The sequence below is a fragment of the Mustelus asterias genome, chromosome 23 (genome assembly GCF_964213995.1).
Source record: "Mustelus asterias chromosome 23, sMusAst1.hap1.1, whole genome shotgun sequence".
NCBI lineage: Eukaryota > Metazoa > Chordata > Chondrichthyes > Carcharhiniformes > Triakidae > Mustelus > Mustelus asterias.
Window position 1 is genome coordinate 36,375,558 of NC_135823.1, and position 22,905 is coordinate 36,398,462.

At 42.4% G+C, this 22,905-nt stretch overlaps 1 protein-coding gene across 2 annotated transcripts in view; it reads left to right on the plus strand.

Moving 5' to 3' along the window:
* Positions 1 to 22,905, plus strand: part of LOC144510643 (protein kinase C beta type) — a 288,328-nt gene that overhangs the window by 255,378 nt on the left and 10,045 nt on the right. Inside the window, exons 14-17 of one of the 2 annotated variants that reach the window (XM_078240296.1) lie at positions 1,955 to 2,035; positions 2,538 to 2,645; positions 17,185 to 17,325; positions 20,237 to 21,358. In XM_078240296.1, coding sequence (XP_078096422.1) covers positions 1,955 to 2,035; positions 2,538 to 2,645; positions 17,185 to 17,325; positions 20,237 to 20,395 — 489 coding nt within the window. In that variant the 3' untranslated portion in view covers positions 20,396 to 21,358. Of the gene's footprint in view, positions 1 to 1,954; positions 2,036 to 2,537; positions 2,646 to 17,184; positions 17,326 to 20,236; positions 21,359 to 22,905 lie in introns of those variants that run through there. The other variant, XM_078240297.1, reaches the window with a different exon arrangement.

Genomic DNA, 22,905 nt, shown 5'->3' on the forward strand with positions numbered 1-22,905 from the left:
GGGGAACCAATATAGTATAGACTGGTTTTCATGGCTGAGATCTCCCTGATGATGCCAGTATCTGTGCATCCAACCAAACACTGAGTTTGAGGTGTTAACTAGGAGGGAGATCAGATGGGCTATGTTTATCCTGTAGACAAGTACAGTTTCTGGGATAAGAAGCTAGTCACGCTTGGGATCTAAGTTGCAGCTGAACTGCCAGTGCCCAGTCGCAGGTTATATGTTTTGTTTGATCGCTGACCTGACTGAATGAGTTTTGATACTTCAAGGTCTTATTTCGGGCTTTGTCCCAATAGTGTTAAGAAGAGATACAGGGATTGGATATTTTTCTGCTTGTAATGTTTTGCCCATCAGACGTGCACACTCAGCGGGTCTGGAAACAGGTGCAAAATGTATTTCCAGCCATGATCAGCCCCAACTAATGGCCATCCAAATGCATTCAGTGAAAGGCTAAGCACTGCCAGAGGTGGTGGGAAAAGAGCAGGTACAAAGAAAAGGGAGGGTGCAAGCACGTGTTTCTAATCTGCTCCCTCGGGGGACAGCCACTGCGGATCTGTCTCAGGGAGTTGCTGGCCCATGAAAAATAAATATCGATCTCAAAGCTATGCCATGAGTGCCTAGGCAGCACAATCGAGCACAAACCTCAGTCCACAGATACATTTGTTAATTCTGTTTCAGTCCTGATGGCTCATCCTGCCCTGGATCAAGGTTGTAGCTAAAACATATAGGCCACCTTGCCAATTGGCCCACCTGCCAACCATAAAAGCACAAAGGCCATATAAAATTGTGTTCAATTGGCTCTCAATTAACTAAATTGCCAGCTTTATTTTTGGCGGGCACACTTCCAACTCTCACTGGAGCATGCCGGCCGAAATATTGTGCGAGTGTGTGACGATGGTGGAATGTGCACCTGATGTCTTCTCCTGCAATTTCACATGTTTTCAGGTCAGGCTCACACCCACCTAATCAATGTAAAATTCTGGCCCAAGGAAATGGATGTAGAAATTGTTCACCCAGTTTGGAGCCACATTAGAGACATGGTCCAAATCCAAAGAGTTAAGGAGCTGGTTGACAGCCATGGCTCAGTGTGCAAATTCAAGTCTCCTTTTTCTTTCTCTCTTTCTCTTCCTTGTTCTTTTTACACCCACACTCTCTCCCTTGAGCTCAATCTCTCTCCCTTGCATGTACTCTCTTGTGCACTTGTTCTCCCTCTCCATCTCTTGCATGCATTTTCTCTTTCTGCTGCCCTTCCTCTTTCCTGTTCCTTCCCCCCACTTTCTTGCTTCCTCTTTCCCAAGTCGCTCACTCTTGTGTACAGTACAATTGAAATGAGCCTATTACATGGACAATGGAGTCATGCCTGCTGTGAGCTGTTGGCTCCGTCTGTGATTGTAGGACTTTATTTCTGCTGTAACTGCAAACTCAAAATCTGCTGATCAGAAGCAGCAGATGATGGTGCCCGAGGCCTGTACTGTGATGTATTTGGAAATGGGCCTTATCACAATGGAACAAATGAAGCCTTAACCAGCCTACATCAGGTTTCCAGCTGTTACCTGGCTGATTTGGAGTGAATTTTCTTTGCCTCTCATATCAAAATTTCTCTCAGTTGAATTAAGCCTCATCTATCTGCTTCAAAATTATTTCCTTACAACACCATAATAGGAGAGGGAAAAGATGGAGATTGTAGTGTCATCTGTCAGTTCCTGTCTAACTCGCTAATAGTGGCTGTGTTTCTATAGCCTGGCTAGGTCACATCAGTGACTGCTGTTCCTCTTGATGTGACACTCCATTACCTTGTCCTAACACATCTCCAGCCACAATCTTTGTCTTGGCACACGGTGGCACAGTTTGTTGGAGCATGTAGAGATAACCCTAATGTGTTTTAATTTGATATTTATTCTGTGCATTTACTGTAGCATCTGACAAACTAATGCAATAATTTCTGTCCTTCCAGATTATTGCTTACCAGCCATATGGAAAGTCTGTGGATTGGTGGGCATACGGAGTATTACTGTATGAAATGCTGGCGGGACAGGTAATGGTTTAATTAATTAAAGTCTTCAAAGGTTTGAGTGGTTGCAATAAATGCTTATGGCAGTGGAATGGAGACAGAGTAGAGACTGTTGGAAATTATTTTATATAATGGGATTCTAAGGTAAACAAGGATATCAAGAGTTGGGTGTGCATAGCGTGGATAGTGTTTGTGCATGTGTATGTCTGAAACTGTGTGTGCATGCCCTTTGTGTCGGGGTCTGTGTGTATGTCTGGAATTGTGTACGCATGCCCATTTGTGTCTGGGCCTGCGTGTATGTTTGGATATGTGTATACAAGCCTATTTATTTCTGGGTCTATGTGTGCATGCCCATTTGTGTCTGGGTCTGTGTGCGCATGTCCATTTCTGTCTGGGTGTGTGTATACATGCCCATTTTTGTCTGGGTTTGTGTGTATGCAGGTCTGTGTGTGTCTGGATCATGTTTCACTGCCTTTACACACATATTATTAATTTTAATTGTTGTTCTTTTACCCCTTCTTTCCAGCCCCCTTTTGATGGTGAGGATGAAGATGAACTTTTCCAATCTATCATGGAGCACAATGTAACTTATCCCAAATCAATGTCCAAAGAAGCGGTGTCCATTTGTAAAGGAGTAAGTGTTGATAGATCTCTGATTCAAACTGCTTCTCCACTGAGTGCTATATTCAGTACCATAGAATCCCTACAGTTCAGAAGGAGGCAATTTGGCCCATCGAGTCTGCACCAACTCTCTGAAAGAGCATCTTACCCAGGCCCACCTATCCACCCTGTTCCCGTAACCCTGTGCGTTTACCACAGCTAATCCACCTAACCTGCACATCTTTGGACATTAAGGGGCAATTTAGCATGGCCAATCAACCTAACATCTTTGGACTGTAAGAGGAAACTGGAGCACCCGGAGGAAACCCATGTAGACACGGTGAGAACGTGCAAACTCCACACAATCACCCAAGACCAGAATTGAACCTTGGTCCCTGGCACTGAGGCAGCAGTGCTAACCGTAGTAGAAGAAAACCACTGGTGTAGTTAAGCAAGGTGCTAAATGTTAGGAAGTTTGAGATGGACTTTGAACAAAAAATGTCCTCAAATCCTTCTGGTTGCATTTTCGATGCAGATCCAAACAAGTAAAGGTAAAGTTTATTCATTAGTCACAAGTAGGCTTACATTAACACTGCAATGAAGTTACTGTGAAAATCCCCAAATCGCCACACTCTGGTGCAGGTTCAGCGCTCAGCTCTGTATAAATACTCTCATTGACATCTCTTTGCTACTGTTAAGCAAAGTAGAAACGGGTCTGAAGTATTTCCTGGCCCATGTTTTTTGTTTTCATGGTGTGTGCTATGGAGTTGTACATCGGATATGTCACTATACACTATAATGTTATGTGACATACAACTGATGCATTTATATATAGTTTATAATGCAATGTAATAAGCAACCAATATATGTTATACAGTAGGTCATAAAACTATGAGTGTACAGCTCATGTTATTATACAGGAGGTTATAATATTGTGCAATTTACAGCTGATAGCAGCATCTTCTGAAATAAATCTGGAGGTTTAAACATCCCAGATGGGTTAGCTATTAATCTGCATAACAAGGTGCACACATGGACTGTGCACATGAAAGACATCAGGGAGTATACAGCATGGATAGACAAGTTGCCAGGGATTTGCATCCAATCTGTTTCTGCTCATCTGCTGGCAAATCAGAGCACTAAGTGGCTTGCTACTCTCTTAGGCTGAATTGAATTTTGGCACTGATCTTCAGGGACAATTGCCCAGAAGCCATTGCAAATTGGATCTACACTAAATCTTATCTGTCAGCTTTATTTCTCATAGTGTCACTCAAACCAGAAAGCAGAATGTTGTCAATGAAGAGATGATCATTGCCGCATCTGTTATCCATAACGTAATGACTTCTCACATGGCTATAGGATCTGGTGCTGCAAAAAAACAAAAAAGCTGCAAGGTTAGCAGTTTCACTTAGTCAATGTTGTGGCCAAGTTAGTGTTCACAAAACCAATGGGGTTGAAGTGTAGGAGGAAGGTGGGTAAGTGTGGCATGGGAAATCTTTAAATACTGAGTAATATTGAACATAATGTAAAAATCAAAAACTTACTGTCAACTCTTTAACAAACTGATTCTTACAACAAAATTAAATAAAGGGCACAAATAAAGATTTATTTAATATAATTGCATGTTATGTGAAACAATTCAAAATTAATCACTCCCTGAAAACATTGTTGTGTTTGTAGCTGTTAAAATAGTCTGCCTGGCTGAAAGTTCGTTAAACACCATACAGTGTCTGCATATCTGTGTAGAATCCTTGTTTTAGTCACTCATGTCACTGGCTTACTCATTCATTTTTTATGAAGGTGCACTCAGCTCTAGGCTTAGCTCTTTCAGCTGTTAGCTCTTTTATCTTGGTAAAAATTCCAACCAGATAAGAAATATATTACACCATGGTGTTGGAATGAAAATGAAGGATTCCCCAAAATGCTACGAATTGAATAGCTCCATTCATTTGCTCACCACTAGAGGTGCTCGTCATCCAAAAGGTTGGGGTAATTTATTGGGTGGGAATTTTCCGGCTGTTCCCGCCAGTGGGATCTCCTGGTCCTGCTGACAACAAACCCCTGCTGCAGGTTCCCCAGAGGTGGGAGGTGCAAACAATGGGAGCCCCATTAACAGCAGCAGGACCAGGAGATCCTGCCGCCAGCCAATGGTGGGCTGCCTCCGCCACTGCGAAACATGCCACTGGGGTGCGGAAAATCCCACCCATGGTGTGTGACTTGAGGGATTTGCTATAAAGTCTTGACTAATAACAGCTTGGAAACGGGAGATAGATTATCTTCAGAGATATTGTGAATAAGAGCTACATCAATATACTCACAAATAGGATACCCATTGGGAATTAAGTGCTGACTCTCTCTTAAGGTGGCTCTTAATGTTGAGTAACTATCATTTTCTTGGGGGAAATTAGGGATGAACAATAAATGCTAGCCTTGCCAGTGGCTCAAATCCCATGAACGAATAAAAAAAAATACAACTGCTCTGATGACTGGATAGCAAAGAATCTTGCAACACAGAAGGAGTTAAGTTGGTTCATCATAACTGTGCTGCCTCTTTTAAAAACTATCCCGTTCATTCTATTCTTGATGTAACCCTAGTACCACATGGTACTCCTTTATCTAAACCTGACTAAAATCCGTTCACATAACCTGTTCCGCTCAAAACTCTTAGCTGCTAAATCAGCGTCTATCTAGTCTTCATGTTTTTCCATATACCCAGTATGAGAAAGGTGCATGTACTCATCATAGCAATCACAGGTCAAGTTTAAACTATTCATTGCCAACAGTGGCCTAACCAAACACAACTGCCTGTCGCATGTTAGAATCTGCTTCTTGTGAGGGTGGGTAATATGAGAAAGAAGATGCTAAAGCACTAAAAAGTCATGGGTCACACTGAGAAGACCCAAGCTGCCAATCTCAGGTACTATTCACATCTATAGCTCGACATTGATATTTAACTGATTAGAAATCCCTACACATCCTGGTACTACAAAACCTGGGGGGTGTTAATCCTCCACATCTGTCTCCTACTCATTCAAAGCTAAAAGACTACAAAATCAGCTTCATGAGACCTTTTATAAGTTTTAAAGGCTGCTACTGAAAAGCAATTTAAACTGAAGGTATACCTGGTGTAGGTAAAGAATTGATAGAAGGGATAGGCAGCATATGACTTGTTAGGAGGGTGATGTTTGTGTACAGATAGTGAGGTGCCCCCCAGAACTATCCTGGCCCTTGAATGCTTCTATTCTATATTTTAATGTCTTGGATCCAAACTCAATGCAAGCAGATAGATCCACGGTTGGGGCAGTGAATTTGTACAAAACCACAAACCAGCAAAAGTGTTTGATAAAAATTATATCAAATGCTATCTGCCAACATACAAGTGAAAAGTTCTGTACACTTAAAGGATGTCATGAGTTTAACTAAAGATGAAAAGGCTTCTGGTTAGAATAGTAAATTCTGCACTTAATATATCAGATTACCACAGGATAGCAATGGACAAAACAATACAAGAATGAGCATTTTAGAAACAAGATCTTGCTTGACTGGAAGCCAGTGTTGGTCAGTGGATACAGTATAGAGTGATGGGTCAACAGGATTTGGGATGAGGAAAGTTTTGGATGATCTTATGTTCACAGAGGATATAATATGGGAGGCCAGTCAGATGTGTATTGGAATAGTGAAATCTAGAGAGCAAAAGCATGCATGAGGATTTCGGCGACAGATGAGCTGAGGGTGGGATGGAGTAGGGTGAAATTGCAGAGATGGAAATGTGTAGTCATAGTGAGGGCACGGATATGTGGTTAGAAAATCATCTCAGAATCAAATGTGACACCTAGGTTGCAAACAGTGGTTCAGCCTCAGACAGTTGTTTGTGGTGAGGACTGATTTTGGCTTCAGATTTCCCAATGTTTAATTGCAAGAAGTTTCTGCTCACCTACTAGATGTCAGACAAGTAGTCTGATGATCTTGCAACAGTGGTGGAATGACAGGAGATGCTTGTGAAGTAAGGTTGGTGTCTGAGGTTGTCTAAGGTTGGTGGCTGTCATCAGCATACATCTGAAAACTTGGCTTTCAGGTGATGTTGCTGAGGGGTAGCTTGCAGATGAGATATAGGAAAGGACTCGAGAATAGAATTCTGGGAAATATGGGCACAGATTAGGAAGGTGACTATGTGTTTTAGGGTTTTTGGAGAAGAAAAGGGAGTTTGGAGTTGGGGCAGCAGTTTGCAAGGACTGTGGGAGCGAAGTTTGGCTTTTGAGCAGGGGGTGATGATGGCAGAGTTAATGGAGAGAGGAACAGTACCAGCAAAGAAAGAACCATTGACAATATCAGCTGACATGGAACCAAAAAGGGAAATTGGATGGTCAGCAATTTAGTAGTCAAGGGAGAAGGAAGTGGGTCACATGCATTAAAAAACACCCATTCACAAATATTGGAAAGAAACTGCTGTTTCTACAATCCTATAAAAGTGTTGAGAACAGAGGTTTTAAACACTTCATAACTTAATTTTGTCAAAATAAACATCGAGATATAGACAAAAGAGAATACAAAACTTCTTATAACCACTTAAAATGTCAATCAAGCAAAGTCAACAATTCACTTCACTTGTCATGCTTTTATTGGTCTGGGTTCTCAGGTAAGCATGCGTAATGAGGACAGGTGGAAACCCAGATGTCTGGCCAAAACATTTCTGAAAGGTTAGGTTATTTTTCTTAGCAGTTGCACACTTGCCATTGTTATTAAATGGTTTGATGATTATGCACATAGTAATTTTTATTTTAATTGAGCATGGAAGGTGCACTGAGTTGACAGAACATGAGCGGCCATGGAGAGTAACTGGGACGCACGAGTTGGCATGGAGAATGGGGGGCCTTGGGGAATGGCTGGCATGGAATGAGTTAGCATGGAGGATTTGAGGGGCCATGGGGAGTGGATGAGGGTGTGAGAGCTAGGGGACCTAACTGCTTTTATTACAACTGGAAAAAAGAACCAGAGTGGGTTTTGGCACTTCGCTTCCCTGTGGCCATGATCTTCTGAGATTGGGAGGTCCGGCTCTATGTTACACCCATTTTCCTGGAGGGAAACTCATGAAATATGGGCCTTTTAAACTGAGTTGAGTCTGCCGAGTCAGGGGATTTCCCAACTCAAGTTAGCTGTCTATGTAGCAAAAATCTGGTAAAAGTCAAGAGGTCCCATGGTAGGAAAACGTTAAATTAGGTAGGATGGGGTCAGCATGGACTGTTGATGAATTGTTGTCAAAGTTCAGAGACATGGGTTGTGAGTGAAGTCTAGATGAAGCTATTTGAAAGTAGAGAATCAGAGGATGTTCGAGGTATTTCCTTGGGAATTAAGATCCAAGAGGAATTGGTTGCAAGACAGAAAGATAATGGTGAAGTTAGAGGTCACCATAAAATTCTGAAGCTGCAAAAGTTTCTGCTGTTTAGGTGAGTAATTTTCTGGCCAAGTGACTGAAACTGAACCTGAAAAACCAGTATAGCCGGAGACCTGTCGTAAACTCAATAGGAGATTGAAGTCTTTCAATCATGGAAGTGTTGGGCAGAGGTGTTGGTGGATGGGCTGTAAACTGATCAAAGTTATGGTAAAAATAGAACAATTGAGCAGCAGATCAGAGATGGAAGTTAAGTCTAATGGTGTAGCCAATGTAGCACAACACAGAAATGCGGGCAGGACATCTCCAGCCATTCAGGTTGGCAGCTGGTCCCACTGCTGTCAATGGGATTTCCCACTAAAGGCACCCCACATCACTGTGAAACCCACATCAGAGGGTGCGCTACCAGCGGGACCAGAGAATCTGCCGCTGGCGAACGCGCATCGCCTCAGAAAAACAGAGGGGAAGCCAGAGAATCTCGCTTGTGATCTTGATGCCCAGAGATGTCCCGAAATTTGGAAGTCACAGTTGAGAGGACCAGATCCAGGTGTTTTGCTGGAGCTCACAAAGCAAAACAAAACGCAGCAGACCAGAGACCTAAGGGAAATATTCAAACCTTGGAGATGGTCAATAGGCTGATCTCCATAGTATTAAAGAACTGAATTGGAAGGAAAGACTGGAGAAATTTGGGACTATTTAAATATTAAAGGAAATGACTAAAAGGGCACTTTGTAGAAGTGCATTAGATATGAAATGGGACAGATAAGATGATCAGGAACATTACGTCAAGAAAGAATAAGAGATGCATTTATATAGCACCTCTTGAGAGCGGTAGCATTGTGGTCATGATATGAGCAGTGTTAAAGTCGGGCATTTGGTGAAAGTGAGAATTCTCTCCAACTGAAATTTAATTTAACATTTAGAATTTGACTTAGAGATTTATAAACTATAATAGAAATTGCAAGCCTTAAGCTACATAGTTTATAGAAACTGCCAGTCAGTGGCAATTAACTGTCAATCAACTGTAAGATGTGGATGCCAATTACTATAAGCAGGAAGCTGAGTTAGCAGCTGTAATTTAGGTGTGATTCAGAAAGGTTTATATAAATAATCACTATCTACTATCATATTGTTATGATCAGGTGAGGAGGGGTCAAATGGCTCCCTTTGTTTCCCATTCCTCATTGGACTGTAACAGGATTTTTATGAAAAGGATATACCTGCTAATTCAATGTGTTCACATATTATGATCATAAAATAACCAAATGCTAGGTTTTCTATAACAAAGGAAGAAATTAGCTTTATTATATCTGACCCAGTCTAAACAAAATAATAAAATACACTCCAAGTGTGTCTCATTCGTATACACACACATAGATTACAGAGTGGAGAAAGGTATATTAATTGAATTAGAATGAAGAGAAATAGAAAGGGTATACAATTCATAGTCTGGTGAATTGGCTGGCTTCAGGATGATTTTGGTGTCCTGTTGGTTCCCTTGTGGATGTGACTTAAAGATGTAGCTGGCTGATTTGGCTCTCCTTCTGGAGACAGTAGTTCAAGGTTGATTTCCTTCAGAAGTCTCTGACTTCAGTAGAAGCATCCTTAAGCGGTTGCAGTCAGCAAACACGTTTTGAAAGCTTACAAGATGGGTTGGAGAGAGGAGGAAGGAGCAATCCTACTCAGGTCTTCTCAGCATTTCAAATGTTTGTCCTCTTACTACAGAGAAAGCAAAAGCTTAAACACGGAAAGGATGGGTCTGTCACATGACCATCACCCAGCAATTTAAACATGGTTGTTCCTAGTATATTCCCTCCTGTAACTTAATCAGTTCATGTCTGGGAAATCCCTCTCCACCAGGTTACCATTGTTAAAGTGATTGGTTGAAGGCACTCCCATTGTAGCTTGATAAATTAATGTCTGAGAAAGCTTCTCAGCTAGGGTTCCATTGTCCAAGTGATTAGTGTTTGTCTTCACCAATTGAATAACTTGGATGATTGCCTTACGAGTGGGAACAGGATATGTGGTTCACTCATATTCCCTGGCTCATTGTTGTTGATCTTTTGGTCTTTGCAGACATGGAGGGGCAATCTTACTGGCTCAGTTGATGTGTGGCGAGCATTGGATTGCAAGCATTGGATTGCAAGCATTAATTTAAATTTTAATATTATGAAATCGTCCGGGCTCACATGCCTTAATGGCCTTGCCAGTGAAGGTCCTGACCAGCGAGAATCACCTGTGCTCCCCTGCAACGGGGCCCTGACGTGATGGTCTTGCTATTGGCACCAGAGGCCATTGAGGCCCCTCGGGTAGTTGGGGCAGTGCCCCTTGGGCAGTGCCAGCCTGGTACCCTGCCACTGCCCATTGGGCACTGAGCAGTGCCAAGGGCAGAGCCTAATGGGAGGGGTGGGGGCCTGATAGAGAGGCTGTGCGTGGGGAACTGCGCACTCTGCAATCGGGAATTTCCGGGATTGGCCGGGGAGGAGAGGAATGGGGCTTGATCTGCGAGCGGTGAGGAATGAGATATTTAGCAGATATGTAGCAGTCAGTAGCCAGTTTCCTGGTGAGAATGGACTCCATCCATTTCCCCCTACTGGCAAAAATCAAACTTTCTCTTTTTTTTTCTCTAAGTGACATAAGATTTAAATGGGCACAGCCCTCTCCCGTTTCCGACTCATTCGGCACTTAGGATTTTTTTGGTAAGATCGTCCCCATGGCATCTCCATGGGCGGCATGGTGGCTCAGTGGTCAGCACTGCTGCCTCACAGGGCCAGGGACCCAGGTTCGATTCCCGGCTTGGGTCACTGTCTGTGCGGAGTCTGCACATTCTCCCTGTGTTTGCGTGGATTTCCTCCGGGTGCTCTGGTTTCCTCCCACAGTCTGAAAGATGTGCTGCTTAGATGCATTGGCCGTGCTAAATTCTTCTTCGGTGTACCCGAACAGGCACTGGAGAGTGGCGATTAGAGGATTCTCACAGTAATTGCATTGCAGTGTTAATGTAAGCCTACTTGTGACACTAATAAATAAACTTAAATTAAATGGATTGAAATGTAGAAGATATAGTGATGCAAATTAGGTAACCACCTTTGCTGCAAGCTCAAGTCATTTTTGTTTTTAAGTTCAATTTGGGTTTTCAGTCAGTGGATTAAAAATCATTATTTTACAAAGAGCACTTTTTTGACAATATAAAGTTGGAATCTGTTGCAAGTTTGGTACAGAGGGAAAAGATGCTGTTATTTTTAATCTCCAATACTTGCAATGGAAATTAGAGGCAGTAAAGATTTTGTCCACTGCTTAGTTCAAGTTAATGCATAGCAAAAAAATTATAACAAACTAAAAACAAGATATGCATATGATAAATAATGTGTCTTGCAATATGTGGGAGTTTATAGACAGCGAGGTTGTCCTGACTGAACATATCTGCAGTAAATGGTTTGGTCTTTAATCTTTCTAACTCAGCATCATTGAGTTGGAGACACTCCAACACATAGAAGGGGAGCAGTATTTGGACAATGTGCTCCAGACTGTCACATTGCAGAGAGGCACAGGTGCAGAATAAGATTGGTGTGGCCAACAGTGTATAGATCAAGGGAACCCAGGTAAATTGGAGAACAAGGAAACACAGACAGTAATCCTAGTAAATAGCCACAATTTACTAGCTACCTATGAACATGATGCATCAGAGCAGAAGGGAAGAATGGGTGGACGTCAGTATTTAGGACAAATAGAACTCTTTGGCAGGATTGAGAGTCTCACATGCTTTATGGCTATCTGGTGCAGATTGAGGGACATCTTGTAGCAGCTGAAAAGAACATTGGAGATTGGGAGGAGGATCCAGTTGTTGTGGTCCATGTCAGGATCAACAACATAGGAAAAAATAAGCAAGACAACCTGTTTGGTGAATAGTGGGAACTAGAAGCTAAACAAAAGGACCTGAACTGGATAATTACCTGAGCTACGTGCAAATTGACATAGAGATAAACAGATAAGTGAATGCGTGCTGATGCATTTTGGTAGATTGAACCAGGGCAGGACTTACTCAGTTAATGGTAGGGCATTGGGGAGAGTTACAGAACAAAGAGATCTAGGGCCACATGTTCATAGCTCCTAGAGAATGGAGTCACAGGTGGACAGAGTGGTGAAGAAGGCATTTGGCATGCTTGGTTTCATCAGTCAGAACATTGAATACAGGAGTTGGGATGTCTTGCTGAAGTTGTACAAGACATTGGTACGGCCACACTTGGAATACTGTGTGCAGTTCTGGTCACCCTATTATAGAAAGGATATTATTAAACTAGAAAGAGTGCAGAAAAGATTTACTAGGATGCTATCGGGACTTGATGGTTTGAGTTATAAGGAGAGGCTGGATAGACTGGGACTTTTTTCTCTGGAGCGTAGGAGGCTGAGGGGTGACCTTATAGAGGTCTATAAAATAATGAGGGGCATAGACAAGGTAGATAGTCAAGAGGGCATAGGTTTAAGGTGAGAGGGGAGAGATACAAAAGTGTCCAGAGGGGCAGTTTTTTCACACACAGGGTGGTGAGTGTCTGGAACAAACTGCTAGAGGTAGTAGTAGAGGCAGGTACAATTTTGTCTCTTAAAAAGCATTTAGATAGTTACATGGATAAGATGGGTATAGAGGGATATGGGCCAAATGCAGGCAATTGGGATTAGCTTAGGGGTTTAAAAAAAAGGGTGACATGGACAAGTTGGGCCGAAGGGCCTGTTTCCATGCTGTAAACCTCTATGACTCTATGAAGTAAACATGTGGCTGAAGGGGGAGTGAAACAAAGGCTCCATTTCATGGAACACTGGCACTCGCATTGGGACAGGAAAGGAACACTATCATTGCAATGGCATCCACCTGAACCATACTTAGACCAGAATCCTCACAGAAAGGATAAATAGGGCAGGTACAGGGCTTTAAACTAATAGGTTTGTGAGTGCTGGAGGGAAAGGCTCAGGTGAAAATGGTAATATGAATAGTTTGAAAGCAAGCCAAAATGAAGAGAGTGAAGTAACAGTCAAAAATTGTGCTCTAGGTGCTACAATTCAAGGGAAAATTAAAATATGTAAAATAGTTTATAGGAGAGAAGAATAAGAAACGCCTGAATAAAACATTAGAGCAGGACAGGTTAGGGTCTGTGGCTCAAATAAGTATTCTTTATAGAAATATTTTAAAGAGACAAATTAAATGAATTACAAATGCCATTTCAACTTGGAGGATATGACATGATAGCCATAATAGAGACATGGCTACAAGATTATTAGAACAGCAAATTAAATGTAGCATGTTATAAGGTCTAGAGGAAAAATGGTAGAGTAGGAGGATAATAATGATAATCAATGAGAAAAGGAAATGGCAGACATGTTGAATAATTACTTTGCATCAGTATTTACAAGAGAGGAAGTGACCTGCATGCCAGCCATCACATGGAAACTATTATTGGGACAGAGACTGAACAATATTAATGTAGGCAAGATAACTAATGAAAAATATAATGGCACTAAAGAGATGCAAATCCGCAGGACCAGATGATTTCTGTCCAGGGGTTTTAAACGAAGTAGGTCCGAACATTGTAGATGCTCTGTGTTCTCAACCCAGGAAATGTTTTATAGATTGGAAAATTGTCCATGTCACTCTGCTATTTAAGAAAGGTGAGAGAGGAAACCAGGAAAATGAAGACCACTTTGTATATTGCTTTCTATTTCTATCTCCTCTAGCCTACCTGATTTTCCTCCTGCCCTATGGATCCCTGTTTTCTTCAGGACAGCTAGTCTGACATCTTGTCAGGAAATTGCTAGATTTCTATAATTAAGAATAAGGTGACTGAACGCCTTGAAAAAAATTCAGCTGATCAGAGAAAACCAACAGTTTTGTACATGCACAAATGTAGGTGATTGAATTTTGAGGAGGTGAGTAAAATGGTGGATAGGGGAATGTCTATGGATGTTATGTTATTGAGCTTCCCAAAGGCATTTGATAAAGTCCCTGTTAAGAAACATAGAAACCCTACAGTGCAGAAGGAGGCCAAAGACTCTGTTGGCTATGGTTGAAGCTTATGGAGTTGAAGGTAAATTATTGACCTTTTTAAGAAATGCTTGAGCAGGAGACTAGGGATAATGAGCATTAACTGTAATTGCAGGATGTGACTAGTGGTGTCTTGCAAGGATCTGTGTTAAGGCCTCAGTTATTCACTGTATTTATTAATGACTTAGTTGGTGCAATAGAGAGCCATGTATCCGAATTTGCTGATGACACAAGATAGGGGGTTTAAGCAATATAGATGAAAGCATAAAATTACAATGACCATAAGACATAGGAGCAGAATTAGGCCACTCGGCCCATCAAGTCTGCTCCGCCATTCAATCATGGCTGATATTTTTCTCATCCCCATTCTCCTGCCTTTTCCCCATAAACATGATCCCCTTATTAATCAAGAACCTATCTATCTCTGTCTTAAAGACACTCAATGACCTGGCCTCCACAGCCTTCTGCGGCAAAGAGTTCCACAGATTCACTACTCTCTGGCTGAAGAAATTTCTCCTCATCTCTGTTTTAAAGGATCGTCCCTTTACCCTGAGATTGTGCCCTTTGGTTCTAGTTTTTCCTACTTGTGGAAACATCCTCTCCACGTCCACTCTATCCAGGCCTCGCAGTATCCTATATGTTTCAATAAGATCCCCCCTCATCCTTCTAAACTCCAACGAGTAGAGACCCAGAGTCCTCAACCATTCCTCATACAACAAGCTCTTCATTCCAGGGATCATTCTTGTGAACCTCCTCTGGGCCCTTTCCAAAGGCCAGCACACCCTTCCTTGGGTATGGAGCCCAAAACTGTTCACAATACTATACAGCCTCAGAAGTACATCCCTGCTCTTGTATTCTAGCCCTCTCGACATGAATGCTAACATTGTATTTGCCTTCTTAACTGCCGACTGAACCTGCACGTTAACCTTAAGAGAATCTTGAACAATGACTCCCAAGTCCCTTTGTGTTTCTGATTTCCTAAGCATTTTCCCATTTAGAAAATAGTCTATGCCTCCATTCCTCCTTCCAAAGTGCATAATCTCTCACTTTTCCACATTGTATTCCATCTGCCACTTCTTTGCCCACTCTTCTAACCTGTCCAAGTCCTCCTGCAGCACCTCTGCTTCCTCAATACTACCTGTCCCTCTACATATCTTTGTATCATCTGCAAACTTAGCAACAGTGCCTTCAGTTCCTTCCTCCAAATCGTTAATATGTATTGTGAAAAGTTGTGGTCCCAGCACTGACCCCTGAGGCACACCACTAATCACCAGCTACCATCCTGAAAAAGACCACTTTTTCTCCTGATAAATTACTTTAAGTATAGTCAGAGGTGTAATGTAGGACATGTGGCAACAAATTTGCACACAGCGAGACCCCCACAAAGAGCAAATGACCAGATAATTAATTTTTTTAGTATTATTGGTTGAGACTCCTTACACCTATGTGTAAGGACTGTGCGGCCAAATTCCCCTCCAATTCGATCTTCAAGTTTGCTGACGACACCACCGTAGTGGGTTGGATCTCAAATAATGACGAGACAGAGTACAGGAATGAGTAGAGAATCTGGTGAACTGGTGCGGCAACAATAATCTCCCCCTCAAAATTAAGGGGAGATTATCATTGACTTCAGGAAGCGTAAAGGAGAACATGCCCCTGTCTACATCAACGGGGACAAAGTAGAAAGGATCATGGACTTCAAGTTTTTAGGTGTCCAGATCACCAACAACCTGTCCTGGTCCCCCCCCCCATGCCGACACTATAGTTAAGAAAGCCCACCAACACCTCTACTTTCTCAGAAGACTAAGGAAATTTGGCATGTCAGCTACGACTCTCTCCAACTTTTACAGATGCACCATAGAAAGCATTCTTTCTGGATGTATCACAGTATGGCTCCTGCTCTGCCCAAGACTGCAAGGAACTACAAAAGGTCGTGAATGTAGCCCAATCCATTACGCAAACCAGCCTGACATCTATTGACTCTGACTACACTTCCCGCTGCCTCAGCAAAGCAGCCAGCATAATTAAGGACCTCACACAACCCAGACATTCTCTCTTCCACCTTCTTCCTTTGGAAAAAAGATACAAAAGTCTGAGGTCACGTACCAACTGACTCAAGAACAGCTTCTTCCCTGCTGCTGTCAGACTTTTGAATGAACAAAGAACAATACAGCACAGGAACAGGCCCTTCGGCCCTCCAAGCCCGTGCCGCTCCCTGGTCCAAACTAGACCATTCTTTTGTATCCCTCCATTCCCACTCCGTTCATATGGCTGTCTAGATAAGTCTTAAACGTTCCCAGTGTGTCCGCCTCCACCACCTTGCCTGGCAGCGCATTCCAGGCCCCCACCACCCTCTGTGTAAAATATGTCCTTCTGATATGTGTTAAACCTCCTCCCCTTCACCTTGAACCTATGACCCCTCGTGAACGTCACCACCGACCTGGGGAAAAGCTTCCCACCGTTCACCCTATCTATGCCTTTCATAATTTTATACACCTCTATTAAGTCTCCCCTCATCCTCCGTCTTTTCAGGGAGAACAACCCCAGTTTACCCAATCTCTCCTCATAACTAAGCCCCTCCATACCAGGCTTGCATTAAGCTGATCTTTCTCTACACCCTAACTATGACTGTAACACTACGTTTTGCAATCTCTCATTTCCTTCTCTATGAACGGTATGTTTTGTCTGCATAGCGCGCAAGAAACAATGTTTTTCACTGTATGTTAATACATGTGACAATAATAAATTAAATTAAACCAAATCAAAACGTTGATCAGGATCCTGGGGAGAAGGTTCCCCTCTTTTTCTTCAAAATAATGTCATGGGATCTTTTATATCCCCTTTAGAGCGCAGATGGGGGCTTCATTTTAGTGCCTCAGCCAAAAGTTAGCTGACAAAGAATGGCATGGCTGTGTAGCAAGGGCATTATTGAAAACCAGTAAAAAGCAATTCAGATACCATTTCATTTCCAAGTAGAAAAAATGAAGAGCAGTTGAAGTGGTTGTCAGATTGGGTATTGGAGGTGAAACCCCGTCATTCAAGATAGTTGGATGATATGTTTGTTAATGCAAGTTATTCTAGATGGATGTGCTAAGATAATTGGGATGATTAACTTCATCTGTGTTTATTTTGTGATATACTTTTTGGTTACAGCTTTTAACAAAACATCCGGCCAAACGTCTGGGGTGTGGGCCCGAGGGTGAGCGAGACATCAAGGAACATGCCTTTTTCCGATGGATTGATTGGGAAAAGCTGGAACGCATGGAGATTCAACCTCCATTCAAACCAAAGGCGGTAAGTTGTTCTTAGCTGCCCTTTTCCATACACTGTCCCAGGAGATGACGCTGCAAATATCGAACAGTTGAGTCCTAACTTGTAGGGGCAAAGACATAGAAAACAATATTGGAATAGCATCTCCTTGACTGTCAGGTCATATTATCTCATATTACCATTCCCAATAACCATCTACCCCATGTAGATTCCCTAACAGACACCCAGTGCAGATGCTCCAGTAAATGTACATCCCACACAGACTGTATACAGCACCTAATAATCATACACCCTGATAGTACTACTGTCTCATGCTGCCAAATGTGGGTGGTCCTCTGTGCATGTCAAACACAAAATTAAGCATTAGTTTTAAAATGCTGAGTGAAAGTGAGCACATGAGGAAAATCTGGCTTTCTCGTATTTGTTATTTGATGGAATTTGAGAGCCTATTTGTGGTGGCTTGTGATTTCCTTGAATCCCCTCAGCTTAGACATTGAAGCTTTCAATGTCAGTGGGAACCTGAGTCTGTAACTTGTGATTGCAGACACCTCCTGTGAGGACAAGGTTTTGTATTTCAGTCCTTTACATACCAGTGTGATTGTCTTACAAATATAACATTTCAAAGTATGTTTAAAATAGTTTGCAATTTTCCGGGAGTGGACAGTTCCTGAATGTTCTGATGAAAATCTGATAGTACAGTTGTGAATCACCAAATGGGTTGAAATCTGCCTAACATATCAGTGTGATTTTGGGATATTCAACAGAATGTTTACCATTGGTTCACTGTGAAGCATAATCTGCAGTTCTATAACAACTCTTATCGCCGTCATTGAATACACTCCAGCACAATGGAAAACACCAGTCAGCACTCAGTGCACTGAACGGAACTGGCTTCACTGAGATTTTGAATCCCTGGATCAGCCTCTTTGGCTGTGCTGTGTATAAGTGCATGCTTTACAGTTGCCAACTTTAATGGACATATTCATGGAGATTTCACCACATGACCTCCCATCTCCAACCACCATTCAGTCATTTTCCCCATCTCTAATATTGTTATAACTGATCACAAAATTGTTTAAAGAAAATTTAAAACACCTGTTTTCTTCTGGGCTTCTCCCAGCTGTGCCCAGGGATATTAATCTTTAATTTCTGGAGGCTTCAGGAAAACCTAGAGGAATAATAATCTTAGTATGTGTCTTAAAGAGCAATTTTCTAAGTAGGCCCCAGCAGTAAAGAACCTTGCCCACCAACAGCTATTTCCTCATCTGTGCGGCAATAGTGAAATCATAAACACATACTTGGAAAATTTAGAGCTGCATCAGTATCTTTACCAGTTATGTCTGTCCATTTCTATGTATGTCTCTCTCTCTCTCTCTGCCTTGATTGTTATGATTAGGTCAGAAGAGAACAGACAGAGTTGAAAGTGGTTTAAAGGATAACAGGAAGAAAGTGCAGGTATCAGGACATTGAAACGGTTTGATTATTTAGGAGCAGGAGTGAGAGGGAAGCAGCTGAGTTCAAGAGAAACATGGGAGAGATCAGTGTGAGTGGATTAAGGAGGAGCAAGCAGGAGATGGGTGTGACTGGACTTGAAAGGAGCAAGTGGGAGGTGGACATGACGGGGTTAGAGAGGAGAAGGAGGGAGATGGAAACAAGATGTGGGAATGGCTCAGTTAGAGAAAAGTGAAGGAGCTGCAATTATATTCATTCAGATATGTATGTGGTTAAGTTAGAAGGGAGAAAGAGGAGGGGGGTTTAGAGTGTTGGGTTATGGAGAACAGGATTGAGATAGGTTGGATGAACCAGAGACACAAATGTAGCTTGCTGAACCCGTGTTTTATACGTGTTTAACATAGCTTCCTTGCTTCTGAACTCTTTAGAGATCAAAGAAGTGTAAAATATGAAAAATTTGTATGAAGAATGTATGCATATGAGAAGTACGTGTGATATATAGTGGAATGAGGGATACAAGTGTTTTTTTGTTCTAATGTTTGTATAGATTGCGTTTTGTTTCCTACCCGATTGAACATGTATATTGATTAACACTGCAGACTTGGTCATCAGATATCTCTACCTCTGCTCTCCCATCTACTCAAGTCGCTCTCTTCCATTATTCCATTTTCCTGTTTCCATTTTTCAACATGTCTTCTCAGTCCCACAGCCTCATCCAGTCTGAATCGTCAACTGATCTTGCTCTTCAACTCCTTCCCAGAGGAGTCAATGATTTTGCATGGATATCACCTCCAGAAGCCATTCCATTGGCTGTCCCGGAAGAGCAACACAATCCCAGTGAAGGCTCGGTCCAAGTTTATTCCCTGGGGACTTAATCTCCTCTTTAACTTCCCCCTTATTCTTCTTCCCCCTTGTCCACTTTATACCAGAAGTCTTCAACTACTGAAATAAAAACAGAAAATGCTGGAAATCTTCAGGTCAGGCAACATCTGTTCATGTTTTAGGTTAGTGATCTTTCATCAGAAGTGCTGAGCGGTAAGTTTCATATATCGACTGTAAAGTTATAACGTGGATATCCACTGCCCATCCCTTAACTTGAAGATTGGTCACTGCACCGAGGCCGCGAATGTCCACAACACTGTCCCCACCCAGAACTAGTCTGACCTTCAGGCGAATGGAGTTTGGTAAATAGAGTTGAACGGTCTCTTGTTCTCGGGTAACAGCCTCGATGGGCTGAATAGCCACTCCCTGAAGCTTAGAAACAAACAAAACAAATAATAATGGGTCAGCTCGGCAACTGATGGAGCGGATAGGGAACAAGAGCGTAACTGGTGCTATTCTGGGACAGTGCGATGTCAATAGTCGATCACATCTGTGTCCATTGCATTAATCATCTCTTAAGGTTAGTTTGTTTTACGGAACTAATCCATTTTGAAATCCGCGGCACTCCATCCCATCATCCTTTTTCTTTCTCCTCCCACAGTGCGGGCGCAACGCCGAGAACTTCGACCGATTTTTCACCCGCCATCCGCCAGTCTTAACTCCACCTGACCAAGAGGTCATCATGAATATTGACCAGGCAGAGTTCGAGGGGTTCTCCTTTATTAACACGGAGTTTCTAAAGCCTGAAGTTACATGTTAAAGAGTGCCTGGGGGAGGAATGGGGGGAAAGGAGAGGGGGGTCAGATATCCTCTTCAAAATAGGGGCCCTTGTTCTGGGTTGTGCAGCATGTTCAGAGGCTGTTAACTGTGCCGTCATGTTTGCTTTGCAAAATCTCTCAAAGCGTGTTGGGAATGCGGTATTTCATCCATCACCTCATCACACAGCGAGATACAGAGTGCACACAGCGGCTGAACAGTTCATATCGCAGGTGCTTCCCTTTATATTCAGTATGTATGAAGATGCTTTGCAAAATTATTTGCTGCCTGATTGCCAAAAGTTGTTCTATAGTAACTGCCTTAACCCAGTGGCTTTCCTTTTGCTCTATTTCTGCAAAACACGCAGGCACACCACCCCCCCCCCCCCCCCCGTTACTGCAGAGTGAGACTTGCCATGACATCGCAAGTGTGCTGGTGAAAGTTTCCTCCAGTCGGTGTTTCTAGTGAAATAAATCTGTCTGTGGCCGTGTGCAAAATTCGAACCAAGAAAATCTTCGTCAACAGGTTTAGGATGTCAATCTCAGCTGTTCTAAAATGTGTCAAACAAATTCCTTTCTAAATGTTTTATTCCCCATATGTAACCCCAGCGGCTGACGTGTTTGTTTGAATTGAAAATAGTGTTTGTAAAATCTGCTCAGTTTTAGAAGTGATCTTGGCTGTCTTCTTTTCCATGTTGGTGTGAAACAATAACCTACTCCCTCTTTGGGCTGAACGATATTTTGAAGGCCAGTCTTTCCCCTCCTACCCTGCTTGGACTGGCCTGGCTGTTGGTGAAATTTTCAGGAGGGCACCGGCATGTTTAAACTGATGATGAAACTTTGCAAGAAATTTTAAAAAGAAATAAAGTGATGCATGACTGTTGTCTGTAGTATGTCGCTAACAACGCCTGCAGTTGATGTGCCAAATATTTTTCCAGTATTGATATACAATAAAGAAAATCGCACCCAAAAGAAAAAAAAAGCTTAGCATCGCTTTAGTCACCGATTTAACAGCTGCTTCTATTTTTTGAGTGGATATTTTCCGTACTTCAGGGCTTGTCCAGGAAGTAAGTTAATTAAATCTGTGTAACATTGACGCTGAGTGCTTATCAGAAGTTCTGAGTCCTATCAGCCCCAAACAGGTCAGCCCACTGACAAACTGCTTTCAGTCTCTTTAAACAGTTACTAAATTTTAATCCTCCGCCCCTCAACCTCCAGTATAAATTACAAAATGCATCAACCAACAGAGGAAATAATAATCCTGTGAGAAGACGTAGGCATTCAAGTACCAACCTCGAGCAATTCCACATAACGCTGTAACCCTTAGCCTACTAAACAGATAGCAGCTCTCTGCACAGTAATCTGCTGAATAAACAGAAACTTCAATGTGGCATATTTAGCCATTATTCTGAAGAAGAAATGGTGGTTAGGAGTAGATTTTCAGGGCCTGAGTCACTCTTCAACTCACTTTCCAAGCTTACAAAAACAATTCATATGGAATAAGCAAAACAGCTGATAGCAGTGAGTAAAATGCACCCTATTCATCTTGCATAACTCAATGTGCTGATCTATGGAGTTCTCCTTGCTTGGAATGCCTCCTGGCGATCTGGAATACATGACACAAATGGCATCCCTTACCGTGCATTCTATTGTTGGTTTCTGGTTTCCAGTACATGTCAACATTCTACTAAAGGAGTGGCTGGAGAATCATCCTTACTGGGATGTGTGCCAGTGCTTTAATAATGTTTTTGGTCCCGTCCCTCCGCCCAGTATGAAATAATTGGGGTTATGTCCTGCTGTCAGTGAAGATTAAAAACCAGGCAAGTAAATGGCAGAGTGGCAATAGAGAAAGTAGACAGACAATATTGCAGAAGGAGTAGAGACTGGAGATAGGGAGGGGAAGGCATGGAGAAGGCATAGAAACAGAAAGGAAGAATGGTAAAGAGGTATAGAGAGTGGATGAATGGTAGAGTTAGATGAAGAGATGTAGAGCTCAACAGTGTGATAGGTGAGGGTAGAGCTGACTATAAAGATAGAGTTGAGTAAAGAATGTGAAAAATAGGTAGAGACTTATCAAGAACAAGATGTTTCCTTCGCCACTTCAATCAAGTCTTGCTCCCAGGAATACTGTGATTGTGAAAGTTCACCCAGGAGTAGAATGCCGAGTTATAGAATCATAGAAACCCTACAATGCAGAAGGAGGCCATTTGGCCCATCGAGTCTGCACCGACCACAGTCCCACCCAGGCCCTACCCCCATATCCCTACATATTTACCCACTAATCCCTCTAACCTACACATCTCAGGACTCTAAGGGGCATTTTTTAGCATGGCCAATCAACCTAACCCGCACATCTTTGGACTGTGGGAGGAAACTGGAGAACCCGGAGAAAACCCACGCAGACACGAGGAGAATGTGCAAACTCCACACACACAGTGACCCAAGCGGGGAATCGAACCCAGGTACCTGGAGCTATGAAGCAGCAGTGCTAACCACTGTGCTACCATGCCGCCCA